Source organism: Diospyros lotus, chromosome 7 (genome assembly GCF_014633365.1).
Source record: "Diospyros lotus cultivar Yz01 chromosome 7, ASM1463336v1, whole genome shotgun sequence".
NCBI classification, from domain to species: domain Eukaryota; kingdom Viridiplantae; phylum Streptophyta; class Magnoliopsida; order Ericales; family Ebenaceae; genus Diospyros; species Diospyros lotus.
In genome coordinates, this window is record NC_068344.1 from 1,618,095 (window position 1) to 1,640,777 (window position 22,683).

General features: G+C 35.6%; 2 protein-coding genes across 2 annotated transcripts; one reads left to right on the forward strand and one right to left on the reverse strand.

The window, feature by feature from the left end:
* Positions 1-1,095: 1,095 nt before the first annotated feature.
* Positions 1,096-1,701, forward strand: LOC127806340 (uncharacterized). Its single transcript, XM_052343566.1, has one exon. It carries the CDS (start codon positions 1,096-1,098, stop codon positions 1,699-1,701), a length of 606 nt encoding a protein of 201 aa, XP_052199526.1.
* A 3,624-nt stretch (positions 1,702-5,325) lies between these two features.
* On the reverse strand, positions 5,326-6,093 carry LOC127806341 (uncharacterized). The gene has a single exon (XM_052343568.1). It carries the CDS (start codon positions 6,091-6,093, stop codon positions 5,326-5,328), a length of 768 nt encoding a protein of 255 aa, XP_052199528.1.
* Between the last annotated feature and the right edge of the window lie 16,590 nt (positions 6,094-22,683).

Here is a 22,683-nt window from a genome sequence, read left to right on the forward strand (position 1 = left end):
AGTGTATCTAGTTGTCATTTGATGTTGAATTCCATGCTTTTCAAAAAATTCATTGCAAACAAGTTATTCTTGGCCTCTATTAGTTCTCAGAATTTTGTTTTTGCAACCACTTTGCTTTTCAACAAAAAACTTGAATTTTTTGAAAACATCACATGCTTCTGATTTTTGTCCCAGGAAATAAACCCATGTTTTCCGACTCAGATCGTCAATAAAGGTAATGAAAAACCTGCTACTTCCATGTGATGGAACTTCCACAGTGCATAAATCTAAGTGAACAATTTCTAACTGATCTTTAGCTCTCCACGATTTGCCTACAGGAAATTAAAGATTCTCTGCGCTTCTTCCCCAAAACACAAGTCTCACAAATATGATCAGAAATACTAATCAAAGGCAAACCAGAGAAAAGCCCTTTTCTTGCTAAATAATTCAAACCAGAGAAATGAAAATGCCCAAAACGCATATGCCACAACTAATTATCATCACTTATCATAGAACTAAAGCAAGAAACAACATCATGTTGTAGTTTCAAAGGAAATGGTCGATTTGAAGACATATTTACCTTTGCTATCAACCTGCCATTTGCATCTGTGATGGTACAATGTTGGTGTTTAATCCATATGTCATATCCTTTTTTTGACAACTGTCCCATGCTCAACAGATTTTGGTGCAGCCCAGGAACATAAAATACATCAGAAATAAAGTTGTGTGACCCATCCTTTAGTTTCATAGAAATCTGACATTTCCCCACAATTGGCACTCTATTAATTGAGAATTATTCCATGTATCTTGAAGATAAAACTTAATTGATTAGGAAGTTGATAAGTTTTCTGGATGCATGTATTAAGTCTCTTAGGAATTTGAGTTATTATTAATGTTCTAGTCCACATTCATAGCATTAATTTATTACGTTACTAGTATAAATGGCTTTGTAACTCTCATTTGATTTTATGGAAAGATGTTTATGTTTTAACAGAGATTTCTGACAGAGTTATATTTTCTCATTTTTGTTTGGTGTATTTGCTGGCATATTTCGTCTTTAATTGACAAGTGGTATTAGAGCTGCATTCTTGAGGGATCTGTTCATTTAAGTCCAAAATGTCTTCAAGTGAGCAGATTGGGTCTAGTCCTCCAAGGTTTGATGGTAACAACTACCATTTATGGGCTTTCAAGATGGAAGCATATCTCGAAACCCTCAATCTATGGGAAGTAGTGGAGCTTGATTCTAATCCACCTCCTCTACCTACAAATCCTACTCTCAATCAAATTAAAATTCATAATGAGGTAAAGCAAAGGAAACCAAAAGCTTTGACCTGCATTCACCAGGCTATCTCTGAGGCAATTTTCACAAGAATTATCAATATTAAGTCTCCAAAGGAAGTGTGGGACAAACTGAAGCTGGAATTTGAAGGCAACGACAGAGTGAAGTCTGTCAATTTAAGAACTTTAAGGAGGGAATTTGATTTCATGAAAATGAAGGAAGGAGAAAGTGTTAAAGAATATACTTCTAGGCTACTTGATGTGGCAAACAAGATCAGATTTTTGGGCCAAGATTTTCCAGATGAAAATATTATTGAAAAAATCCTTATCAGCCTACCAATGAAGTATGAATCGAAGATTTCAGCCATTGAAGAGTCTGTTGATCCCAAGACTCTTGGAATTTCAGAATTGATCAGTAGGCTCTATGCCTTGAAAAAAGGCTAAGGATTAGAAATGAAGAAGATGATGTCGAATGAGCATTCCAAGCAAGGCACAAAGGTAAGAAAGACAAAAGATATGGCAAGAAACCTACAAAAGGAAGTTCAGACAAAGGGAAAGGCGTGCAGATTTCTGCAGATTCAGACAAAAAGTCAAGCTATCCACCAAGCAAACATTGCACTAGAACAAACCACAAAGAGGAAGATTGCAGATACAAAGGCAAGCCTCCCATTCAATGTAGGTTTTGCAACAAGGTGGGCCATTTTGAAAAACATTGTAGACTGAAAAAAGCTCAAGGCAAATGAGGGGCAACTCAACAAGCAAATATCACAAAAGAAGAAGAAGATGAGACCGAAGCAAAGGTATTTCTTGCCTCTCAATTATCTGAAATCGATTCTCATACATGGCTGGTTGATAGTGGTTGCACAAGTCATATGGCAAAGAAGGAGAATCTATTTCATAGCCTGGACAAGTCTGTAAAGATCAAAGTCAGACTTGGAAATGGTCAATTTGTTGAAGCTGCTGGAAGGGGAACTATTTTGGTTCAAACCAAGGTTGGGCCAAGATATATTAATCAGGTTCTTTATGTCACGTCACTCTCTCATAACCTCCTAAGTGTGCCTCAAATGCTATTGAATGGTTATTCAGTTCTTTTCAAAGGAAATACATGTTACATCTATGATAAAGAAGGCTCTTTAACTGCAAGGATGCCTATGATCAACAAGTCCTTCATGTTAAATTTTAATATCCAAAAGGAAGATGCATGTAATGTAACTGTTGATGAATCCAAGTTGTGGCATTGTAGATTTGGTCATTTTCACTATAATGCTCTTTCTAAATTATGTAAGGAAGGCATGGAAAGAAATATGCCAGATGTAATGATCCCAAATGAAATGTGTGGGGTTTGTCAAATGGGGAAGCAACACAGACTTCCATTTCCTGCTGAAACCACATGGAGAGCGAAGAAAAAGCTTGAACTCATTCACAGTGACCTTTGTGGTCCCATGAAGGAATCCTTGAACAAGAATAAATACTTTGTCCTTTTTGTGGATGATTATACTCGAAGTACCTGGATCTATTTCATCAAAAGTAAGTCACAAGCTTTTGATGTTTTCAAGAAGTTCAAAAGGATGGTTGAAGCACAAAGTGGTTGCAAGATCAAGGCTCTTAGAACTGACAACGGTCTTGAGTGTAACTCCATAGAATTTAAAGAATTCTGCAATAAGTATGGTATTTCGCATCAACTCACAAGTGCATATTCCCCGCAACAGAATGGTGTTGTGGAGAGGAAGAATAGAGTTGTCATGGAGATGGTAAGATATATGTTGGCCGAAAAGAAGCTCCCAAATGAGTTCTGGGTAGAAGCTGCTTACACAGCAATTTATCTTATAAACAGACTTCCTACTTCAGCCTTAAAGGGAGTTACACCTGTTGAAGCATGAAAAGGTCATAAACCTTCAGTAAAGCATATGAGAATCTTTGGTTTTGGATGTTATGTTCATGTGCCAGCAATCAAGAGATCCAAATTAGATCAAAAGTCTCGACCTGGGATACTCCTAGGTTATGCTCCTATGACTAAAGGTTACAAAGTCTATGATGTGCAAGAAGGAAAGGTCCTTATCACTAGAGATTTGGTGATTGATGAAGGCTCGTATTGGAGTTTTGATGAGAATGAACTAAAGCCACATAAAGATATCATTTCTGAACCTACTCAGGAATTGCAATTTCAACAGCAAAGCAATGAAGAGGCAGATGCCAAAGATGAATTTGATAGGCAAGATGAACCATTAAAGCAAAAAACCAGAAGTCTTGCTGATATATATGAGAGTTGTAATTTGGTTATTTCTGAACCAGATTCATATGAAGAGGCTTCTCAAGATCCTAGATGGATTCAAGCTATAGAGGAGGAGTTGTTCATGATCAACAAGAACCAAACTTGGAGTCTTGTAAGCAAACCTAAAGGAAGAAAGCCAATTGGTTTGAAATGGATTTACAAGGTGAAAAGAAACCCAGATGGCTCAGTCAACAAGCTAAAAGCAAGATTAGTTGTGAAAGGATATGCTCAAAAGGCTGGTTTGGATTATGGGGAAACATTTGCTCCTATTGCAAGGCAAGACACGGTTCGGTTGCTGGTTGCTTTAGCTGCAAAACTTGGCTGGGAAATCTATCATTTGGATGTAAAATCAGCATTTCTCAATGGTGATTTGAAAGAGGATATTTATGTGGATATTCCTCAAGGTTTTCCAGCTGAGGTAGAAGGTGATAAAATCTTGAAGCTTCATAAGGCTTTGTATGGGCTGAAACAGGCTCCAAGAGCTTGGTATGGAAAGATTGATGCTTATTTGTCCAGATGTGGCTTTCAAAGAAGTCTACATGAGGCAACATTATATGTCAAGAAGGGTTCTAACAACAGAACTCTTGTTGTCTCTATGCATGTTGATGATTTATTAATGACATGAGATGATAAGGATGCACTCCAGAAATTCAAAGCTGAAATGAAAAAGCAATTTGAGATATTAGATCTTGGAGTTATGAACTACTTTCTTGGAATGGAGATCATGCAAACAAAAAAAGGTATTTTCATGTCTCAATCCAAGTATGCTAAAGATCTGTTGAAAAGATGTAAGATGGAAGACTGCAAGCCAGTCTCAACTCCAATGGCTTGCAATGAGAAGCTGTCAAAAAATGATGAAGGCGAAATGGTTGATGCAACCTTTTTCAGAAGCATCATTGGAGGTCTTCTCTTCCTCACACACACCAGGCTAGATATTATGTTTCTTGTGAGCTATTTATCAAGATTTATGCATGAGCCATATGAAAGGCATCTTAGATGTGCTAAGAGGATTCTGAGATATGTGAAAGGAACCATAAATTATGGTATTTGGTTCAACTTCAGAAATTCAGGGGAGTTAATGGGATATTCAGACTCAGATTGGGCTGGAAATGAAGCTAACAGCAGAAGTACTTCAGGTTATGCATTTACCCTTGGAAATGGTGTGTTTTCATCGTGTTCAAAGAAACAAGAAATTGTTGTTCAATCCTCTGCTGAGGCAGAATATATTGCAGTTGTAAATGCTGCAAATCAAGCTATTTGGATTCAGAAATTACTCTTAGATTTGGGCATAAATGTCAATTCACCTGTGGTCTTAAATGTGGACAACAAATCTGCTATTTCTCTTGCAGAAAATCCAGTACTTCATGGCATTGCCAAACATATTTGGGTCAAGTTTCATGCAATAAGAGAAATGGTGACTAATAAAGAAATTAAGCTAAATTATTGTCCGTCCAAAGCTCAAGTAACAGATGTCATGACCAAAAGTCTTCAAAAGGCAAGGTTCGAGAAGATGAGAAGCATGTTGGGAGTACATGGAACAATTCCCGAGGAGGAGAATGTTAATTGAGAATTATTCCATGTATCTTGAAGATAAAGCTTAATTGATTAGGAAGTTGATAAGTTCTCTGGATGCATGCATTAAGTCTCTTAGGAATTTGAGTTATTATTAATGTTCTAGTCCACATTCATAGCATTAATATATTACGTTACTAGTATAAATGGCTTTGTAACTCTCATTTGATTGTACGGAAAGATGTTTATGTTTTAACAGAGATTTCTGACAGAGTTATATTTTCTCATTTTTGCTCGGTGTATCTGCCGGCATATTTCATCTTTAATTGACACACTCTTGAATTATTTCCAAATATTACTTCTAATTGAATTGATTCATCTAACTCAGAGAATAGTTCCTTCTGCCCACAGATATGATTACTACATCCAGTATCCAAAAACCATGTATTCTCATCTATAGTCAAAGCATTACTGGCCAAAAGTAAAGTTTCAGATTCATTAGAGTCCTCACCTTTATTTTCAACAACATTCGCCTGATTATCATGATTGTTGAATTTCTTGTATCTACAATCTGCAATCTTGTGCCCAAATTTTTCACAATTGAAGCAACAAAACTGAAACTTATCTTGCTTGGGATTATCTCCACCTTTTCCTTGGCTTGGACTGTATGCCGAATAATTACCACGTCCTCTTCCTCTAAAACTTCCTCTACCTCTTCTGCGACCTATATTGGATCCTCCTCTTTGATTGGTCTCAACAATATTACTCAGAGTGACTTGACTCTTCAAGGCTTCTTCAATTGGTTTCTCTGACTTTTCATGTATTCTGTCAACATGGCTTTCCACAAAACCTTGCAGCTCTGCAATTGTCATTTTATCAGTATCATGTGATTCTGTGATTGAAGCCACCACATGATCATACTTTATCGGCATTGTTCGAAGAATTTTTGCCACTACAAATTTGTCCTCAATTTTGTCTCCATATAATCTCATCTTATTAACAAGATCAATAAGATGAGAAAAATACTGTTCAACTGTCTCTGAAATGATCATCTCACAGAGATCATACTCCCTTCGTAAGTACTGCAACTTAGACTTCTATTGGATCAACCCCTTTATATATATGACAATTGACAATTGCAATGTGTCCCATGCCTCCATGGCTGTCTTGGCATTGGCTATCTTGCCAAATATTGAATAATCAACACCTTGGTGAATTTGCCCCAATGCGAGTTGATCTCTACACTGAAAATTTGCATCAGCTCCATGTGGAAGTCCTGGATCAACAAAGCTCCAAAGATTTTGAGCTTTTAAATGTGTGGTCATCAAAATCTGCCAATAATTGTAATCAAGTTTCTCATCTAATTTGGGACCTGACCAAACAATATTGAAATTGTTTGCCATGCTTCACAACTGAAAATATACTTTGCAAGGTTGACGATGGCTCTGATGGAGGAGGTAAGCTGAACTTCCTTTTATTATTACTTTTTGGCACACTCACACACACTGAATTACACTGTCAAAATAAATAGCAAAAAATAACAACTGCATATCCTAAGAAATAGGAATTTAAATCTAGGAAAAACAGCAACCACTAACTTACTAACTTGGAACGTGGCATTGCCACTCACAGCACAAAACTAACACTCTTATTTTGACTCCACTACTAACAGTTTTGACTTGGTTTAATAACGTCACAGTCTCTTTCTGGGATTCATCCTAATCCTCTCCTTGAACAGGGAATTGTCATCTCACATATTACTTTCATATTTATTTATGATACTTTTATAATATTTATAAGAGTGATTCACGTCCTAGTTAGCACATCAAATTTTGTGTAATGTCTGAATAATGTTAGTTACTATTTCCTTTCCTCATACTTTATAGAGCTGTGTTTTGCAGCATTTTTTGCAGTTCTCGGCTGACCAATATTCTTCTACTCTAAGTTGACATCACCACTGTCAACTTTCAAATAAAACGGTGATTGACTTATGAATATGCTATAGAAACTCTAAGCCATTGTTTGGGGAATAGTTGGGTATCTTCATTACAAATGTTATCATTCATTTTATTTACCAATCTAATGTTTAGGGAGATTTCATAAATTGATAGGTTATGCTTTGAATGAACTCTCTTAAGTTCTTCTATGTAAGTAATCAGGTATTGGCATCATAAACATGACATTCGAGTCATAAATCTTCAAGTGCTTTGGAAGGTTTGTTAACAAGAGTTTGGGAGTTTGCATTTCGATAGACATTTTTTATAGACTTTCTTCATCAATTGTATATAATTATATACAAGTTATTTCTTTCACTTGAATGTTTGTTCTTTCAATTTAAAACTGATGATGCAGAGCCGATCACCTTCTTCTGTCCCGGACCAAGTACCTGCAAAAAGGGTGGGGACTTGCTCCCCGTGATCCTTCTGACGCTTAAGTCAGTTCATATGGTTATAAATTGGAGATAATAATAGAAAAAAAATAGAAGAGTCCCTTAGAAATCAGATCCCCATACCTATAGAGATTATCCTCTATTTATAGATGTCGCCTGGCCTTTCCCTTAGGAGATAAGATATCTTTCAAAAATAGAGGTCGATCCCCTTTCCATGGGGAGAAAAGATAATATTCCCTAATAGAGATAATTCTTGGGATTTTGGAGATATTATTGGTTGACTGAATCTTCTTCTCTATCTCTTTCCAGTTCAAAATCATAATAGAGATTATAAAGACACGTGGAGCTCCTAGGACTTGACACGTGGCGATTGCATATTGGCTTTTACTGGCACACATGGCTCCAAGTTAATGGTAACCTCCCAAGGGTAGTACAGTAAAATTGCCCCCTGTAAATATTCCCTCATCACTTGTCCTCCACTCCTTGAGCTGATCGAGCGAGGAGGTTGGGCTACTGAAGGAGTAGTCGTCATTATTTTTCTGAGCCTCTGTAAAAAAGTTCTACTAAAAATTGGGTTAGCAGTCTCGGATGCTGAATTCGCTTTTTAAGTCTCCCAGTGCCCTTTCACTCTTCCCATGTAGAGGGTGAAAAGATGTTCGGGGATTTTCCTATGGTAGAAAGGGGCCAGCTCTTAAATTAGTACATATATATATTTTTATTGTTATTTTTGGCCTAGGGCCGAGGCTATGCTGGTCAAGGCCGCATTCCTCATCTTCGGGGGCCACTGGCTGAGGTTGTGGTGGCCGAGGCTGTGTGCCTTATCTTCGGGGCCGCTGGCTAAGACTGCTTGCCTCATCTTCGGGGGCCGCTGGCCGAGGCTGCGTGCCTCGTCTTTGGGGGCCGCTGGCCGAGGCTGCTTGCCTCATCTTTGGGGGCCGCTAGCCGAAGCTGTGGTGGCTGAGATTTCTCTCTTTCGTTTGCTTTCCAAAGCTCATAAAATCTTGGCCCTTAATCATTAGGTGTACTAAGATAAGCTCTACTATCTTGATGAGGCAACTTTTCATGTAGCGCTGCTTGCTTTAGGGAGAATCTTGATCTTTCAACTTTCGTCGGAGGTTCTTTCTAAACCGATGAGGGGTTACATCGAACCTTTTTTTTGTTTTGGGAGTGATTCCTGGAATTGATTCCTTAATTGTTAGGGGTAGTCCCCTTTGAGCCTTCGATGGTCGAAGTTCGTAGCATCGAACTCATTCCTTAATTATTAGGGGTGGTCTCCTTTGGTCTTCATTTGGAGAAGGTTTGTAGCCTCCGAACTGGGGCTTTAATTAGTAAGGGTGGTCCCTTTTGGTCTTCGGTGGTCGAGGTTCAAAGCCTCAAATTCGTTCCTTAATTATTAAGGGTGGTCCCCTTTGAACCTTCGGTGGTCGAGGTGCGTAGCCTCGAACTCGTTCTTTAATTATTAGGGGTGGTCCCCTTGAAGATCATGTCTGATCTTATTCATCTTTGATTTTGAGTTGTCAGGAGTTCGAGGATCATAAGTGATCCTTTGTTTTTGAGTGTTCGGAGGTTCGGGGCCCCCCGAGGATCATCTGATCCATTGTTTTTGCGTTGTCGAGGCTTTCGGACCCTCAATCTTCGTGTGCACATGCTGGCTTGGATTTGCAGTTGATGACGAGATTTTAAGGAATGTCCATATTTTATTTTCGCGATTCGGCGAAATGCCTACGTCTGCAATTAAAGAATAATAATATTTTGTCTTTGCGGTTCGGCGTAATACCTACATCCGTAATTAAAGAATAACAATATTTTGTTTTCGCGGTTCGACATAAAATCTATATCCGCAATTAAAGAATAACAATATTTTGTTTTCGCGGTTCGATATAAAATCTACATCCGCAATCCGAGATACCATCCACATTTTATTTTTACCGCTCGGCTTCATGCCTTCGTCCGCAATAAGAAATAATGTTCATATTTTGTCTTCGTCGTTCGGTCTTGATGCCTACATCCGCAATAGCCATCTCTACTGTCTTGTCATGCAAAGATGCATCCTACTAGCCATTGGCCATCTCTTTGAGGGTTTGGGGCTAGCCCAATTTGGCCCTAACAGTCATGGAATAAAACCCCCATGGGTAGAGAGAGATGCTAGACTCATCGGAAAAGCCCTTTATTAACGTTGTAGCCAAAAATAGGCCAGAAAAATATAATATATACAGCATGAACAAAATCAAGCTTCATCATCTTAAGGTTTTCGACCTTAACAAGTGCCATTAATAAGCAACGATGATAAACAAACACATAGACTCAATGGATTAGAAAAATATAGAATTTACCATCGCCGCGTATGCGGTGGCACGATGCTATCGCAAAATCAGTTGCCGAAATCGGAGTGTACATGGCCATTTCTAGAGGGAATTTCACCATTTTTTATCAACTTGATTCAAAGCAGGTTCTCACCTGAAGCAGACTCTAATTGACACTTGGTCTAATGGTCCCATTGGATGCTTTGGCTTTAGGGATGCTAGTGGCTACAACTATAATTTTGCAAAGAAGGAAACAAAAAACTGAAGTAAAATTAACAGTACCTTGCTGCCATGGAACTTCATCCATTGATTCTGCTTGTCTTTTTCCCTAGCCTCTAAAAGGTTTTATTTTAACATAAAGCTGCATAGGATGGAGAAATCAAGCCGCATAGGATCTATAAAATAAGATGAACATCTTCTTTCTCCTGGATTGCCGCTCCCAATTTCTTCTCCCATTTTTTTTTTCAGAAGCCGTTAATGATATAACATAAGAGAAAAACTTATGGGAAAACGGCAAAAATCGACACATACAATAATTGATCTTTACACACATAAATTAATAGTTGATACGCATAATGCCTCCAGCTATCTTTTCCCCTTTTATGCAACAGTGATCGGTGCATAAATATTAAACCAGGGAGCATACCGTTAATGAGATCACATACGTGAAACCTTTTCTTTCCCACTTGATCTGATTGTGTTTCGTGTGGCTTGATATTATACTTGGAAAACAAAAGGAAAAGATGAGGGCCCCACGGTGGGCGACAATTGATGATGCAGAACCGATCACTTTCTTCTATCCCGGACCAAGTACCTGCAAAAAGGGTGGGGACTTGCTCCCCGTGATCCCTCCGACACTTAAGTCAGTTCATATGGTTATAAATTGGAGATAATAATAGAAAAAAAATAGAAGAGTCCCTTAGAAATCAGATCCCCATACCTATAGAGATTATCCTCTATTTATAGATGTCGTCTGGCCTTTCCCTTAGGAGATAAGATATCTTTCAAAAATAGAGGTCGATCCCCTTTCCATGGGGAGAAAAGATAATATTCCCTAATAGAGATAATTCTTGGGATTTTGGAGATATTATTGGTTGACTGAATCTTCTTCTCTATCTCTTTCCAATTCAAAATCATAATAGAGATTATAAAGACACGTGGAGCTCCTAGGACTTGACACGTGGCGATTGCATATTGGCTTTTACTGGCACACATGGCTCCAAGTTAATGGTAACCTCCCAAGGGTAGTACAGTAAAATTGCCCCCTGTAAATATTCTCTCATCAAAAACTATGAACACTTTTTATTTTTCCTAATGAAATTCAATTGGACATAAAAAGGGAAAAGGAAGAATTCAATTGGACGGAGTGTTAGGAGGCATTCAAACTCATAAAAATACAAAATGAAGTCCCCATAATACGACTTTGAAATATAAGTGACGTGCAGTGTGACGCTATAATAATAATTTTGTCCACTTAATTAGGGTTAAATGTAATTAAATTTTAATAAATATATTTAAATATAATATTATATATCTCTAAATCATTCTGTATGTGTCTCTACTAATAATAATTTATCACTAAAGCGATAATTATTAACGCAAACAAATAACGCATATGTATATACATATATATTCAGTTCACTATATTATCTTTAGTGACAACTAGTGGTAAACCCATGCGATACACGGGAGAGTTTAATTTAAAAATAAAAGATTAAACTCGTTATTTTAAATAATTCTAATAGAATTGATAATTATAGTTTTTTTTTCTTTTAATACTCAATCTTTTATCAAAATTTAAGTTCAATTAATTATTCGTTATTTAATATACTAAGGGAGAACACTCTTAATTCAATGTACCGTCATTCAATGTGTTAAAAAATAATTAACACATTTAGTAGATCAATTAGCAAAATACTTATAAAATTTTGTATTTATCATATTATATTATATATATTTATAAATAAATATTATAAAATTTATAATATATCCACTCAAAGACATTCGTTATTTTTTATTTATTATATTATAAATATAAATTAAAATTCTTAAATGTGAGTAAGAATAAATTTTTTAATAATAACAAAATTTTAAAAATATGAATTTTAATTTCTTCCATAGTCTTAAACATGTGATACCTTAAATATTAATTAGTATTGAAAAACTCAAGCATTTGACAACCTTAAATATTTTTTTATGAATTTGTTAAGATATCATATTTTTAAGACTATAATATAATTATTAAAGTAAAATTAATAATTAATTAATCACTATTTTTTATTTAATGCAAGTTTTTGAGAGAAAAAATTCACTATTGATTGACACTTGACAAAATACTTTGCTTGACTATTCTATTTTAATATTATATATATATAGAATAAAGATATAAAGATAAGATTTTAAATAATAAATAGACAATTTTCTATCACTTAATTAATAGTTCAAATTGTCTATTAATATTTCTCAAAAAACCTATGCAAATTTAATATAAATTTTAAAGGCAAAAACAGTTTGATAGATTTTTGGAGGAAAAAAAAATATGCAAACTATTCTGCTTTAATATAATATATTATGTATTATTATATTATATAAAAATAAGATTTTATTTAATAGACAATTTTTTGTGTATCTATTCATATTCCTCATAAATAGTGTTTATTTTTGATGGATTGATGAATTAATTAAATATTTAATATTCACATAATAATGTATTAAAAAACCTATGATTAACATTGAAAAACTAATGTATTTAAAATTCATTATTAGTTTTACTGTAATTAGTACTTATTATTTCAAAGCAATTAAAAAATTTAAATTATTAATGCAAATTACTGAATACAAATTATTAATGCAATAAGTACTAAATGTAAATTACTAATGCAAGTTTTGGGGGGAATTTTTTTTTCAGACTATCTTACTTTTATATATATATAAATTATATATTATTATATTATATAAAGATAAAATTTTATTTAATAGATAATTTTCTATGACTTAATTAATACTTTAAATATCTATTCATATTCCTCATAAATAGAATTTACTTTTTATTGATTGACGAATTAATTAAATATTTAATATTCACATAATAATGTATTGGAAAACCCATGATTAGCATTGAAAAATTCATATATTTAAAATTTATTATTAATTTTACAGTAATTAGTACTTATTATTTCAAAGCAATTGAAAATTTTAAATTATTAATGCAAATTACTAAATATAAATTATTAATGCAAAAAATAGTAAATGCAAGGTCTAGGGAATTTTTTTTTTCAGACTATCCTACTTTTATATATATAAATATATAAAGATATTATATATTGTTATATTATATAAAGATAAGATTTTATTAAATGGACAATTTTCTGTGACTTAATTAATACTTTAAGTGTCTATTCATATTCCTCATAAATATTATTTATTTTTTATTGATTGATGAATTAATTAAATATTTAATATTCACATAATAATGTATTGAAAAACCCATGATTACCATTGAAAAATTCATGTATTTAAAATTCATTATTAATTTTATAGTAATCAGTATTTATTATTTTAAAACAATTGAAAATTTTAAATTATTAATGTAAATTAATAAATACAAATTATTAATGCAATAAGTACTAAATACAAATTATTAATGCAAGTTTTGGGGGAAAATTTTTTTTTTTCAGACTATCCTACTTTTATATATATAAAGATTTTATTATTAAAAATACATATTAAATAATTTCTACTATTATTGTTAAAATATAATAATAATTCTTTTTGTGTGAAAGAGAATCTTATTTGTAGTCTCCAAGAGTCTTGCAATGAAGAAATCGATTAGAAGTGCGAGTAAGATCACTTGTGAAACATTCGATGCTTAAATCAACCTCATGCTTGAAGTAAAATTATAGATGTAAGATCATTTTTACTGTATAGCCAATTCATATAAAATATAAGTGTAATTAAGATGAAGATTTTACGATAGATAAATGCATCGCACCCTTCCTGTTTTGTACTGTATACAAAGTGCAAGATAATTAAAGGACAATGTTAAGGAACATAAATGTATCTTGTTTTTTGATTATGTGTATTCATTAGATATTATTTTTAAGTTTTGGACACTTTTATTAATTAGTAATATATTGTATTGTAATAAAGCCACTTTACCTAAAAATAAGATGCATTTATATCTCTTTAACGTTATCCATAATTAAAAAATTATTCTAGAATTCAGAAGATTATTGTATGAACATTCCCCCAACACAATATGAAAAGTAAGATAAAATCACAAACTCATACATAGGGTCGCAAATGAGCTAAATCATTGTGAATTGCTTGATGCTTGACTCAACAAAATCTCGTTTGAGTTCGTTCGTTAATGTAAACGAAACAATTTTGAGTCTAATTTTAAAACTTCATTTATAAACAAATCGAGTTTGACTTTAGTAAATTTTGATTCGTTAAAACTTGCAAACATATATCATTAGAAGTTCGTAAATACTAATAAGCTTGATTAGAGGCTCGTAAATATGCTCAATTAGAAGTTCGCAAATAGTTCGTGAACAAATTCATTTATAAATATATTAATTAATATATTTATTTATAATTTTATAAATATATTATTTAACATAAAGTTATAAAACTTTAAAATAGCAAAATAACATAATTAAATTAAATATGTATTAAATAATTATATTTAACATAATATAATATATGTACATATAAAAAAATAAAATAAAAAATTAAGTTTAAACAAAATAATAGGTTCTAACAAGCCTAATCTCGAGCCTAGAAAGTGGCTCAAATAAAGTTTAGCTTAATTTGATTCGATTACAACTCTTATACACAAAAAAAAATTTGTGGTTGTACAATATGCCAACATTTACGAACAAACACTACAAAAAATTCGTAATTTAGTAATAGATTTAGCAACGAAATTTTTCCATTACTAATTAGAGATGAATTAGTAACGGATAGTTCGTCGCTAAAATTTAGCGACATATTTGCGACAGAATATTCTGTCGCAAAATTTTTTAATTTTTTTAAATTTAACAAAATATTTCGTCACTAAATTTAAATGATTTAAAAATTTAAATTAACTTAAATTATTTAGAGACAGAATATCCGTCACTAAATTTTGTATTTTTTATTTAATTAAATTAAAACAATTTAGCGACAAAATATTTTGTCGTTAAATAATAAAAAAATTAAAAAAATATAATTAAAAAAGTTAAATTAATAATTAAAAACTTTAACGACAGTACTAATCCGTTGTTAAAAAAGAAAAAAATAAAGTAAAAAAATAAAAATTATTAATTATGTATTAAACAAAGATTAAATAAAAATTAAAATTCTTTACCATTAAATGCATATTTTATGTATTTTATTTACAAACCAAAATATGTAAATTGATATGATATTTTAAATTTTATAATAAGAAATATGTATTAAACTAATTTTTAATCAAATAAAAATTAAATATTTAAGAAATTAATTAATTACAACATTTAAGTGATACATTAGTTGAGTTAAAATTTACAACATTTATTTTTTTGAGTATTAATTTATGAATTTAAATTAAAATTAAAATAACTGATAGCTAAATGTAGTATATAATTAATATGTGCAGTATATGTAATAAGGAGGCTCGCAGCTCGGACGGTCGAGAGCGCGCCGACATAGGGGACCAAGGATCGAAACTGAGGGGAAGAAAAGAGTGTTAGGATTAATTTCCTAACTCTACACGTGGTGGATTAAGGGGGAGTCACTTGGCACGTAACGGCAACGCCACCTGGCGCGGGCAAGGCAGGGGCGCACACACGCATCAGCCAAGCGCGTACCATAATTATTTTAATTTTTTTTAAATAAAAGTCAGAGACGAAAACTGTTCTTTCGCTAATCAGCGACGGAACTTTTTTCGTTACTAATTCGAATTTATTTTAATTTTTTACTTTTATTGTGTATTAGCGATGGAAAGTTTTTCGTCGCTAAAATAATATTTAATTTTTTTATTTTTTAATCAGCTACGAAAATTTCCGTCGCTAATTTGTGCCGTCGCTAAAATTTAGCGACACCATTTTTAGAGACGGGAAGCTACCCATCGCTACATTTTTTAGCGACTGATTTTGATATTTTAGCGACGGATATTTTCATCCCTAAATGTTGTTTTTCTTGTAGTAAAAGAGGCAAAATCACTATATCTAAGTAGATTAGCGACGGATATTTTCATCCCTAAATGTTGTTTTTCTTGTAGTAAAAGAGGCAAAATCACTATATCTAAGTAGAACGGTAGAGTGAACACACTTGACTTAATCTTAGGGTCCGTTTGATTGCAAACATGGAACTAGCATAAAAAGAAAATAAGTTCTAGGTAATTAAATTGCCTAGAAATGATTTGCATGTATAAATTGTCAATTAAGGATATTTAATTGGATTAATTTTCTATTTAGAATTTATTGTACTTTTTTAGTTTTTAGTGTTTGATTGTCACTTAATCTTAGGGTACGTTTGATTCCAAACATGAAACTTTTTTAGTTTTTACTCTTTAGTGTTTGATTGTTATACAAATACTCCCGTGGCCAGGCATATCTTCTTGACAAAATCTTCCCGCCAATTTTGGCAGTTAACTTTGTGTTAATATGTAACTTGTCAAGAAGTCAAATATTGGGCCTTCCCCTTGTCCAGGCTGAGTTTGAAGGAGACTTAAACATCACCTGTTGATGTCTCTGATTATCAATTTCGAATTATAGAAATGTTATTCGGAGCGACAATTGTGTATTAATTTATTATACTGTGTATCATTCATTGATACAGAAATCACCCTAAATATTAAAATTAAGTGTAAAAATAGTATTTCTGTTTAAATTAATTTGGTTCAGCCGAAATTGATCAGATGGGCAGTCACACTATACATACCCACTTTGTCAAATTCCTTTTCATTGTGTTAAAGAAAATCTGTGTCTTTCCCACCAACACATGCACTCATCAATATTAAATTTCTACGTTCAGCCCCCTTTTACTGCTTATAAATTTCGGCTGCTGATCCAGCTCTCCTCCCTAGGTTCATTTTCCTCAATACTCTCTCTCTCTCTCTCTCTCTCTCTCTCTCTCTCTCTCTCTCTTTCGGCTGATGATCCAGCTCTCCTCCCTAGGTTCATTTCCCTCAATACTCTCTCTCTCTCAGCTCTTTGGCCATGGAGATTGAATCAAAAACCCAAGAGAAAACCGGGTTGATCAACCGGGTGAGTGGGTTGATGAAAGGCAAGGTGTTAGAGGTAGCCAAGAAGGCAAAGAAGACTGGCCAAGATGACCCGAGGAGAATTATTCTCTCTCAAAGTGGGATTGGCTCTCACATTTGTGTCCATCTTTTCCTGCTTGAGGCAATCCGGCATGTGGGCTGTCTGGACCGTGGTGGTTGTTTTTGAGTTCACAGTTGGTAAGTAATCATATATACCGGGAATATTATAATATTTATAGTTTGGAATCCCCCTTTTATTTTTTTTCTTTTTAATGTCATTGATGAATCCTTCTCTTTGTCTCTTCCAGGGGCCACCATCTCTAAGAGCATGAACAGAGGCTTTGCAACATTACTTGCCGGTGCTCTAGGCGTTGAAGCCCAACAATTAGCTTGCCTCCTTAGACACAAAGGACAACCCATTGTTCTTGGGCTCTTTGTCTTCCTTCTAGGTACCCACAAAAGAAGAAAAAAAACCTTTAGAAATAGAGCTAAAACTTGCTTCAACAAGGCAACAGAAATAGAGTAGCTCCAGGCTAAAAGAGACGAACTCATCACATCAGACCTCTGCAAAGCAGACTTAACTAACGAAATAGCAAATGAATTTGCAGACCTGAAAATATACTAAGAAAAGAGATCAAAAAGGGATCATTGTGAGGATTCCCAACTCTTACACGCCTATTCTCTCTATAAAAACTCTACACGACAGTTACATATATAATTGATTCAAAAGAAGACCATGTATATTCATTGTCTCGAGTCTCGTATTTATTCTAAGTTCTAATTAGACAGACCAATCAAATTTGTGCGGCCTCGGCATCTACGTTTTCCAGATTTCTTCGAAGTATCAAGGCGAGGTAGGACTACGGGGTTATCATATTCATACTGATATTCACTTTGGTGGCCGTTTCGGGCTATCGAGGCGACAAAATCTTAGAGCTTGCCAACCAACGATTATCGACCATTCTGATCGGCGGTGCAATATGCATCAGCATATCCATATTCCCTCGCCCGGTTTGGGCTGGTGAAGAGCTTCGCAATCTGGCTGCTGCCAACTTAGAGAAGCTTGGAAGCTTCCTAGAAGGTAATTAGACTTTCAGTTTCCATGACACGACACTCAAAAAGGAAAGAATTTAGCCACTTGCTTTGCCTCTTGTCGGTTAATTATACCACTTCTATATTAGAGCACCAAAAGTGGACTACTAATTAGCATAACAAAAACTATACATTTCCAGGATTTGGAAGCGAATGCTTTAAAGATTCTGGGGATGTTAGAGATAGTGGTGGTGATGTTGCCAGGGAAGAAAAGCCATTTCTTCAAGTTTATAAAAGTGTGCTCAACACAAAAGCCACTGAGGATTCCTTGGTGACTATTTTTGGACATTTTTTGACTTGTTTTTGCTACAAAGTTCAAACTTTATTTCATCATTAAATCTGTAACTTTCAGGCAAACTTCCCCTGGTGGGAACCTGGCCATGGAAGGTTCAAATTCTGCCATCCATGGAAGCAGTACTTGCAGATAGCCCTTTCTCGCAAATGTGCTTGCCATTTTGAAGCTCTCTACGCCTACATATATTCTGATATTCAGGTATGTATATATAAATATATAGATATATTAGTTTCTCTTCAATAACAATGAACAATGTCGATGATAAAAGAATTAAATGAGGAAAATGATAGGTCCCGGTTCATTGGACTTATCAAAGAAGGTCCAAGAGGCTGGGGTAGGGTAGTAAATTGGCTAGCTGGCATAACAATCAGCCATGTGCGTAAGGGGTAGAGTGGGGAAATTGATGGGTTGTGTAACAACCCAGTAAGTGTGCGTAACAGAATGCAGTTGAGGAGGAGAGAGGGATATATGTAGAGGGTGAAGATATTGGTAGGGGGAGAAGATTTTGGTATTGAGTTCTTGGGAGAGTTAAGGGCCTCTCGAATGGCCCAGTTTCCTTGTCATTTTGTTAATTTCCAGTTTGTAGTTCCTTTTGATTATCAATATCCTATCAATTGGTATCAGAGCGCCATCGATCCTAATGGTGAACTTGACGGACTGAGTAGGAAAATTGGAAGGGAGGATGGAAGGCATGCAACGGGAACTTGATGCCATGAGGGGTGTGGTTCCATCGGTGGGGAAGAAGGCAGGCGAGCTTGCTGGAACGATTCGCTTGGATGAGAACGAGGTGGGAAGAGCAAGAACGAGAGAGGAAGAATGAGGAGAGACAAGAGGACCAAGAGAAAGGGAGGAAGGTGAAACAGTTTGGCGAGCACTTACCGATGGGGTCGTCCCTCACTGAGAAAGCCACGCCGGAGCTGGGAAATCAACACAAGAAAGCTAGCGATGAGTACGACGTCTATGGGAGGTCGGAAGGAAGGGGCCGACGCTAGAGATGCCGGTGATTGAAAAAGACGACCCGGATGATTGGGTGTTTCGGGCCGAGCGATACTTCTCCGTGATTAAGTTGTCGAATGCGGAGAAGTTAGACTCCGCTGCTTTCGGCTTCGAAAGAGCTACTCTGGCTAGGTTCCAGTAGGAGCAGCGAAGGCGACGATTGAGGAGTTGGGGGGAGCTTAAGGCGACAGGTGAGGAGTTGGGAGTTGCAGTGAATGGGTTGGCTGTCGAGGAGAGGATGGACACAGCAGCACTGTGTCTGGAGGGTGCTGCACTTTCATGGGTCCAATGCGAGCAACGGAGACGAAGAGTGAGAAGTTGGGAAGAGTTGAAGGGGCTACTGAGGAATCGCTTAGGGTCCATGCAAGAAGGCGCGGGGGAGAAGTCGAACGAGCTACATATTGAATGGGGGGTTGGCGGTTGAGCAAAACAGGGTGTCGCGAAGCAGAGTGGCTACCGACGACGATGGTGTTGGGGAGTTCCACGGCGAGACAGAAAGGTAGCCGACGATCGATCCATTTAAAAGGCCACGGACGGCCGATCCGGTGACAGCCAAGGAGAGCATCTTGTCAAGGAAGGAGGCGCCATCATAGATCCATGTTATTTGGGAAGATGGTTTGACTCTTAGCCAGGTTTCTCAGAAATTTTACAGGGGGTTGGTTGATAATGGAGGCCCTCCCATGTATTCTCACTATCATGAGGGGGTGGGTGCCTCATCCAAGCAGGTCATGATGGTGGAAAGGCAGCATCTTTCTAGAAGTCGAGGGCTCATTTTGCATTCTATTGTAGAGCCCAATGGTATAGACCCAAAGATCTTTAATATTGATGGGAATTTGGGCATGAAAGTTATCTATGGAGGTGGAGGAAAGGATTAGGGGGTTGGCATACAAGCGGTCTCTACCCCCAACGTATGTGCTAGAGATGCTCATACAATGGAAGGGGCTACCCCCATGGAAAGCTACTTGAGAGCCTTACCTTTTGATCTAGCAGCAATTTCCATTCTTTTCACCTTGAGGACAAGGTGAAAGTTGGGGGGGGGGGGGGGGGGGGTCGGGGTCATGATAGGTCCCGATTAATTGAATTTATCAAAGAAGGTCCAAGAGACTGGGGTAGGATGGTAAATTGACTAGCTGGCATAACAGCCAACCATGTGTGTAAGGAGTAGAGTGGGAAAATTGCTGGGTTGCGTAACAACCCAACAAGTGTGCGTAACAGAATGCGGTTGAGAAGGAAAGAGGGATATATGTAGAAGGTGAAGATATTGGTAGGGGAAGAAGATTTTGGTATTGAGTTCTTAAGAGAGTTAAAAGGGCCTCTCGAATGCCCAATTTTCTTGTCATTTTGTTAATTTTCAGCTCATAGTTCCTTTCAATTATCACTATCAGAAAACCCATAAGTTCAATATTTACATACCCAACACAATCAAAGGCTTAATCTATAAAAAGCATCCATAAAGACCACCAGATGTAGGAAAGATGAGCTAAACAACTTATCTTATATGACCCAATTAAGGGGAGGAAGATGGCCACAGAGAGCCGCAACCTGCATGCAAGCTTCATAAAGATTGACTAGCGTTGATGCAACTGCAACGAGAGGGCCCAAGGGACCAACAGGAGAGTCGAGCAATATTGAATGGCAGCTACATGATCCCGGCCTTTCTTTTGGAGATCAAGGACAGGGTTAGTTGTCAGGAGATGGGCGTTGTCTTGGATCACAGGGTCACGACGGAGGACGGAACAAGCACAGTCAAATCCACACCCAGCCATAACCAACAGATGGAACCGAAGATTAAGCCGCCGCCGCAGCCGAATAAGCATCAACATGAGCGCTCCCCCAACCGAATAAGCATCAACAGATCAAGGGGCGCAAAGGGAATGCATCCCTGGGAAGGCCACAGTTGTCCTTCTGTAGGAGATGATGAACGGTGGAAGGGGCATTTACCTCCTTGCCAGGCGCAAACCACTAAAAAATCCCCAAACAGAGAAGGTTTTTGATTAACATGCTATGTGGGTCAATTCACGGGTCCCATGGGCAGATAAGGGTGATCATATACAGGAGAGGAGATCAAAGAAGGGGAAAATTGACCGTGGAAGAGAGGAACGAAGAAGTATAAATAAGAAAAATAGGGAACGCATCGGAGCAGGGGAGACGAGGGATGAGAGAGTACTAGAGAACTCATTGGCCGACGGCGAGCTAGATCGGACTCCGACGGCATCGATGAGAGTGGAGCCCAAGGCGGCGAAAATCTCTAGGGTTTTCCTAGAGAGAGCAAAATATGCCCTTTGTTCCCGAACAAGGATTTTCATTTTCAAATAATTAGAAAGAAATATCAATAATTAAAAAGGAAAGAGTTTTTAATTTTAAATATATCTTATTTTTTCTCTGTTATTCTCAAACATATCTTCCTCACATGCTTGATCAATTAATTGACCAATCCCAATTCTCAATTAAGAATTCTTTTAAACGATAATTAGATAATTTCATTTTATCATACTTATATGTTATTTCATACTCATATTTCTTTGACTTAATACATTATTTTATTCTTAGACTAATCAAAAAAATAACTTTAAAGACCTCAAGTATTTTATAGTCACTGTTCATCTCTAAATCAAATATTTTAGTGCATTTTTTACCCCTAACTTAACTGCCATTAAAAGAGGTGTTCACTTTACCCCGTCAGCATTACCACCTCATCAAATATACAAAATAATAATTAAATACAAAAAATTTAACAAATACATACATACACAAAATTAATAATTAAATACACAAATCAATAATTAACTATACAAATTAATAACTAAACACACAATATCAATCATTTAATACAAAAATAATCAGATATATAATTTTACATAATTAACAAATATATAATTTTACATAATTAATAATCAAATACATAAAATAATTAAATAAACACATATACAAAATTAATAATTAAATACACAAATTAATAACAAAATATATACAATATAAATCACACAAAGTATCACACAGCAACAACGGTAGCATATCGTTTAAGAAGAAAAAGACAACGACAACGCTAGAGGTCTTCGTCGTTGCCAGGCATCGCTGCCGTAGCGCTAGATCTAGTTTTGGGGGAGAGAGCAACTTGGTGGGTTGGGTGGGGAAGAGAGAAAGAGAAAGGGTTGGCCGAGGAAGGGTCAAGATTATTTTAATGCATTTGAAATAGAGGAAAGAAAAACAAAGGTCTCGAGATCGAGTGAGGAACTGGCCATCCCGTTACCTGATGCTTTTGTTTCTTCGACTTCTTAGGCTGAAAATGAGTTGTTTTTAGTCCTTACTACTTGAAAACTCCATCTCGCACAAGAAAAT